The sequence below is a fragment of the Colobus angolensis genome, unplaced genomic scaffold (genome assembly GCF_000951035.1).
Source record: "Colobus angolensis palliatus isolate OR3802 unplaced genomic scaffold, Cang.pa_1.0 Scaffold148, whole genome shotgun sequence".
Classification (NCBI taxonomy): domain Eukaryota; kingdom Metazoa; phylum Chordata; class Mammalia; order Primates; family Cercopithecidae; genus Colobus; species Colobus angolensis.
This window is the reverse complement of record NW_012114577.1, coordinates 1,313,268-1,320,254: the sequence shown is the minus strand read 5'-3', so window position 1 is coordinate 1,320,254 and position 6,987 is coordinate 1,313,268. Positions and strand designations below refer to the sequence as shown.

The 6,987-nt window shown below is 40.4% G+C and overlaps 1 protein-coding gene across 1 annotated transcript in view; it reads left to right on the top strand.

Annotated features, from left to right (window-relative positions):
* Positions 1 to 17: 17 nt before the first annotated feature.
* Positions 18 to 6,987, top strand: part of PCNXL2 (pecanex-like 2 (Drosophila)) — a 320,055-nt gene continuing 313,085 nt past the window's right edge. Inside the window, 1 exon segment of the mRNA XM_011935752.1 lies at positions 18 to 170. Coding sequence (XP_011791142.1) covers positions 18 to 170 — 153 coding nt within the window.

The window sequence follows — 6,987 nt, the reverse complement described above, 5'->3', positions numbered from 1 at the left end:
CCCGGGACGCAGCCGGCATGGTGTCCCAGGTGCTGCAGCTGCTCCGGCAGGGCGTGTGGGCCGCGCTCACCGGGGGCTGGTACCACGACCCGGAGCAGAGCAAGTTCACCAACAGCTGCCACCTCTACCTGTGGCTGTTCCTGCTGCTGCTGCCCCTGGCCCTGCACCTGGTGAGTGGGGAGGGTCAGGTCCCGGGGAGCTGTGGGGATGGAGGGAAGGAGGAGAAAGGAACCACAGACGTGCCATCAGCCTCACGGAATTTCAGGTTCGTAGAGATTCTTAAGAGATGGAAGGGGAAGGGCTTCAGAAATTTGGGACAGAGAACGTGCAGGGAAAGGGGGCTGTGAGGATTCACTGGAAAAGAAAAAAAGTAGACAGGACTGCGGGGGCTCGGAGACTCATTAAGAATTGATGCCGGATGTTAGGATGAGTCACTCTCCTTGTGGCAGGGAGCGTGCAGCTTGTTTTGTAGGTGGGTAACTCTAGGCCTCAGAGCTGGGTAGCTTGGGATAATGTTTGGTGTGAAATACTGTAGATTGTAGCCAAGAGGCAAAACGAAATGTGAAAAGCAAACTCATTTCAGTTTTTGGCCCCTTTTTTCCCCCTCTCATCTTCCTTCTTGTTTTGCTTTGGGAAGGCAAGTTCAATTATCAATTACCCAAATTGTAATTTCTACACCACTGTGTATAGAAATCTGTAGGAAGATATAATAATGGATAAATCCAATGTACTTTATGCTAGACAAAGTATTACAACATTTAGTTGGGGCTTGACATTTTAGTGGGGTTATGGTAAGTGAGTGCTTGCTGAAAAACTACGTAGATGACCTTCTTAGGTAGATTATACATAATTAAAACAATGGTTTACCTTCTTTGAAAAGCTGTACAGGTAAGGTGTTCCATGTCTTATTAAACTTTACGTGCCAAGAATCTAATTTTGGTATGTCTGTTGGAGGACTTTATTCCTAACACGTTATTTGATCATGGGTTTTTTACAGCAAAAATTGTCAATGAGTTTGCATGACTGATGGATTCCGAGTTTGACGTTTATGATTGGGTTCCTCTTTACTCGTTTTCTGGCAGTGTATCCAAAGGGTCAGAACTCTGGGTGTGAAGCCATGATGCTGGGGTTAAATTTTGGGTCTACTGGTTACCAGTTCTGTGACCTTGGGGAGATTATTTACCATCTCATTTTTCATTTTCTTATCTGTAAAATGAGAAAAGGTAAGAGTATCAGATTTATAGATTGTTTTAGGGATTAAATGAGATAGTACATATAAAGCCACAGGTCTGACCTGAACTGAGATTGGACTCAGACCTGGGTTTACAATTCTGTTCTGCTAGTTATTAGCTGTTTGATCAGACACTGAACTTTTCTAAAACTTAGCGTTCATATCATTAAAATGGATGTAATCATCATAATCACCACTTCACAGAAAAATTAACCAAAATTGTATATAAAAAGCATTAAATACGGAAACTACTTGGAAACCCTTCAATAAATGCAAGTTTCTTTATTCTTTCTGATTTTGTGCACCATTTTTCTTAACCCATTTTTCTTTAGCCTATGGGTCCCAGTGTTTCCCCTTTTCCTAGAGGGACAGCATAGCAAAGTCATGAGGAACGCAGCCCTCACCAGGGTGAAATCCTGGTTCTCCTGCTTACTAGACCTAGTATGAGCTTGAGCAAACTTCACCTTCCTTGTTTGTAAAGCAGGGATAATTATAGTACCTCCCTTATAGGGTGAATATGAGAACTGAGTGAATTAATAGATGGAAGTACTCTTAGTACCTGTCACACACAGAGTGCTTAGTAAGAGATGCCCTTTTTTTTCCTTCCCCAGCTTCTAAAATCTCTCCATCCTTATGTTTTCTGATTCCATTTAGCTAGAATTAATTTCTCTTCTTCCTTACCCTTATACCATTCTGTACTTACTATTAGTTTTACAGCATTCTGTAGTTGGACTATCAGCATTAATAGTACTTTTCGAATTCTGTCTGGTCCTTAGTTGTAGGAACATGTATTTCACTTCTATGTCTAGATCATAAGCTTTTTTGAGGGCATGGGTTTTTATGTTGTTTATTCATCTTGGTTTTTCCTTGTACATAGCAGAGTGCTCTGCATTTGGTAACACTGATCTCCTATATAATTAACTTGTGTGTCTCTTTCTTTTCCAACTAGCATTAAATAGTCTGCCTCACTATGCTTTTTGAATATTTCCTGATAATGAAAGCAATATATATTCCACTTATAATCCCACTCCTCAGAAACAACCACATTAGAATTTAATGTTGTGTTCCTGCAGATGTTTTTTTCTATGCATATGGGCTCATTTTTGTAAAACTCTACTTAAGATTTGATGTCTACGTATGGTCAGAACCCTTAATTTCTACGTAACTATGCTTTATTGAGTAGCTTGATTTAGATCTTGCGTTTGTGAGTAGGAAATTGTCCTTCGTTAACTTGCTTTTCGATGATATTTAAATGTAATTTTCAGCTAAATCTCAAAATGTTAGAAAGTAAAATCTGAGATCTTAAATAATTTTACTTTTATACCAGACTTTAAAGAATGAAACAGATGTGCCCAAATTTTTATATCTCTATGCCAGCATGCCTTTAACCATTATAGAATAATTGTATGTGGGTGCAGCTGCTTTTTAATATATAGCCTGTCTTATTAAAAACACGACAGGTTATTTTTTTCTTGCTTTAGTCTTCTGGTTTCTGAAAGTGCCCTTGAAATAAAAGGCCCTCTTCCCCAGTGGAGGCTTTGTACTTCAGATCTTGGTGCTTAAATATATTCCTCTGCATTTCAGTGTTGTCTGTGATTGTTAATGTCTTTTTCAATTTGTTCATTTACAGTCATTTGTTCCAAGAAGATACTTGACTACTTACTGATAACAGGGGCTTAGTCAAAGTTCTGTGAACTTATCTTTTTTTTTTTTTTTTTTACAGTTTTAGTTTAAACATGTTTAATAAAGTTTTGGTCGGGCGCAGTGGCTCGTGCCTGTAATCCCAGCACTTTGGGAGGCCAAAGTGGGTGGATCCCTTGAGATTAAGAGTACAAGACCAGCTTGGCCAACATAGTGAAACCCTGTCTTTACTAAAAATACAAAAAATTAGCTGGGCGTGGTGGCGCATACCTGCAATCCCAGTGACTCAGGAGGCTGAGGCAGGAGAATCGCTTGAACCCTGGAGGCAGAGGTTGCAGTGAGCCAAAATCACGCCACTGCTCTCCAGCCTGGGTAACAGAGCAAGACTCTGTCTAAAAAAAAAAAAAGAAAAGAAAGAAAGAAAATTTCACTGTTGAAAAGATCCACTTTTTAATTTAACAGATACTTCGAGTATTTAAAATATTTTTATTATTAATTATTGAGGCAAATTTCTAATCCCTAGAATGTACTTAGATCTGGGTGATAATGTGGAAATAGTGATTTTTTAGCATTTGTAAACTATGTATATATTTGTGAGAAATGTTTGGAAATGTACAACTGAAAACAGTAAGTCAATTTGGATAACTTGGAAAGAGTTTTACTTTGGTTGGTTATCAACCTCCTTTTCTTTTGGACTCACTGAAAGATGATTTGAGAGATATTTAAATTGTCACTATTACATGTGTTTTGTCTTTATTCTTTTGAGATGATAATTAATGGAGATTCAGAGCAGAGTTTTCTTTACAGCAGGGGCATATGGGCACGATTCTGGCCTTGTGTCAGTTCTGAGAGCATAAGCCTCATGTCAAAAGACACAGTTCCCGTTCTTCCTCTTATCAATTGTGTGGCCTTGTGCAAGTCACCTTACTTCTCCAGCCCTCAGTTTTATCATCTGTAGAATGCGGATAACACTTTCGTTTTATAAGTTTAGCAACTGAGGTCCAGGGAGAGTCAGCTGTTTGCCCACAGTCATCTAGAGAGTCAGTGGTAAAATTCTGCATTTAGCTGAGGTTCTGTAGCATCCAAGTCTTTGGCCCTTCCAGGACATTATGCTGCCTGACATAGTACATATAAGAACACTTTGAAGTCTGTGAAACAGTGGAGCCACCTACAGTGGAATTATGATTGTGCCAGTGGCACTGTGGTCAGCTCCACTGGAGAGGAAGAGTTGAGTGATGGGAAGAATGAGGTGGAACTTTCACATCCTTCCAGACCCCATGCACGGCAATATTAGACTTGATTTTCCAGGCCTGACGTATGTGTTTGGATGGGCAGCCCTTTCCGCGCTTGTGGACAGAAAGCCTGTCTTTTGTTTTATGGCTGGAGCTTTCTGTTTCCTTTCCTTTAACTTTAGCCAGACTTGTCCTGTTCCCAGTTCTGCTTTTTAAAATTTAATCAGAGACCTTCTTTGATAAGACCTACATCATTTCTAATTGCCGTAATTATAATTAATAGGATTATCTGTCAAGCGCTAGCATAGTACTAGGCAAATAGTAAGCACCCAACACATTCTAATTGTTATTACAGCTAATTGGTGACATTTCTATGAGAGTCTGCAGTCATTTCCCATTCTGGTATGTCATCATTTTTTCTTAGATCTTGCATTCCTCTTTTTTCAATCAATATTTTCCCAAGATTTTACTATAAAAAGTTTAAAACATACAACAAAGCTGAAATAATTTTACTGTGTGCAGCCATATACACAGCACTTTGATTTTACCCCATGAACATTTTACTATACTGGCTTTATCACCTGTCTATCCATTTGTCCATCCTTCTATCGATCCCTTATTCTACTTTATTTTCTTGATGCATTTCAAAGTAAACTGCACACATCAGTCTATTTCTTCCTAAATACTTCACCTTGCATAATAAATGACAGTTTGATGGAAATTTAAATATACTACTTTTTAAAGAAAGTTACCATGGAGCTCTGGTTGTGGGACCCATGGACTAGGCATCTTAGATTATTCTACTCCTTCACACCCCTAACCTCCATAACAAGGCTTCCTGAGGCCTAAGAAATGAAGGCGCAATTGAATGTTGAGGTTTGAGAATAGAATTTAAGGTTTTGCATTTCTTTGACCACCCTTCCTTCCTTCCTTCTTTCCCCCCACCCCCCTCCATGCTTCACCTAGACTTCCTCTCCTACTTTTAACATATAAGATGACTTTGTGTAAATTATGGAAAGGCAGCCTCTGCAAAGAGGCAGCCTTTCCTGGCCCATTTAATCCTGTCAGCAGGAGACCTTTGTGCAGAATGCAACCTGCACAGCCTTGCATAGCAGGCTTGGCCCATTCCACTTGGTTGTTGTTATTCTCTTGAACTGCTTGGCATATTGCCGTTCCCAAAAGGTTACCTCTGTTCTAGTCAGTCCTAGCATTTATATCCAATTTCCTCAAAAGAAAGGCTTTCTCTGTTAATGAATCACATAGTCCGTGCTTTCTTTCCTTTGACTCCCAGAACCTTGATATTTGGTCCTTCCACTTCTAGGGGCCTTATTTATTCTTGCATTGAGATGCCTGATCCTTTGCACTATCTCCATAATTTACCTGAATGTCTGGCTTCCTGCCTCCTGCCCTCACCTGCCTGAAGCAGAGTTGTATTTGAGGTGAAGAGCCTGAGCATGGAGTTGCTTAAAAGGCACGCTTCCTGGGTCCTGGGCCTCCAAAAGAACTACAGACTTAGTCCCTCCAGATTTGGGCTGAATGCCGAACCATGCAGTTGTCTCTCAATTTTTGCTTCTCCAGGTGGCTCTGTGGATGGTGTGTGCAGAGGACTTGCCTGTGTGGAGGGCTCTCCTTTCCTGGAGTCCCTTCATTTGTTGCTGGGGCAGCTGTCTCCAGTCTTTTCGAATTCACAATTCTTTTATTGAGTCACAGTTGCTCTCTTTCTGTACAATTCCTCCCATTTATCCTTATCGTGTGCTGTTAGACACATGCATGTCTGCGGGCAGGATCTATGTCCCCAGGTTGTGTTTCTGTGTTTGTTTTTTCTTTCCATTCTGGTATTACAAGTTCATAACAAATTTTATAGAAGTTAAACTTATGTCTCCTGCCCCATTCCCAGCTTTCTTAGGGCTTCTTGAGATTTCCCCCCATTAGCGACTGGTTGTATTTTGAATGGTTCACTCCTCAGATACATGGCATTTTTCCCCAGGGTAATGTCTAATACTTAATACCCTATTATTTTTGTTTTAATTGAACAATCTAATTCACTTGGTGTTACTTCTTTTGTATAGAATACTTACTTAGTGATTGTTATTTTCTGGCTTTAATCATTTGGTCTCCTAAATGGTAAATTTTAAACATTAAGTATCTTATTGCTATTTCATCTTCTCTAAATCTCCTTCCTATGCTCTCTGCAAGAAGAAAATGGACTCACTTTTAATGGTATTCAGATGTTTCCATACTTTTCGTCTGGTGCATTTTCTTCCTTCAGCATTTATAATTGTATTATGTTACTATTATTGGAATAGGTAAGAATTACAGCCAACACTTCTGAGCACATATGAGGCAGACACTTTTGTAAGCTTTGCAAGAAAGAAATCATCTCACCTTCCCCAGTGTCCCAGTGAGGCACCGTCATTATTCCCATTTTACAGTCAATGAAACTAGCAAAGAGAGGTAGGTAAACATGCTTACAAATACATGACTGTCACGGCCTGACTAGGATTAAAGCCCAAGCATTGGAGTTCTTACCCACTCAGCCATATCACTTCTAACAGGTAATTTTACAATGTGGGCTTATTAGTCCATTTTCTTTTTTTTTTTTTTTTTTTTTTTTTGAGACGGAGTCTTGATCTGTCGCCCAGGCTGGAGTGCAGTGGCCGGATCTCAGCTCACTGCAACCTCCGCCTCTCGGGTTCACGCCATTCTCCCGTCTCAGCCTCCCGAGTAGCTGGGACCACAGGCGCCGGCCACCTCGCCCGGCTAATTTTTTGTATTTTTAGTAGAGACGGGGTTTCACCGTGTTAGCCAGGATGGTCTCGATCTCCTGACCTCGTGATCCGCCCGTCTCGGCCTCCCAAAGTGCTGGGATTACAGGCATGAGCC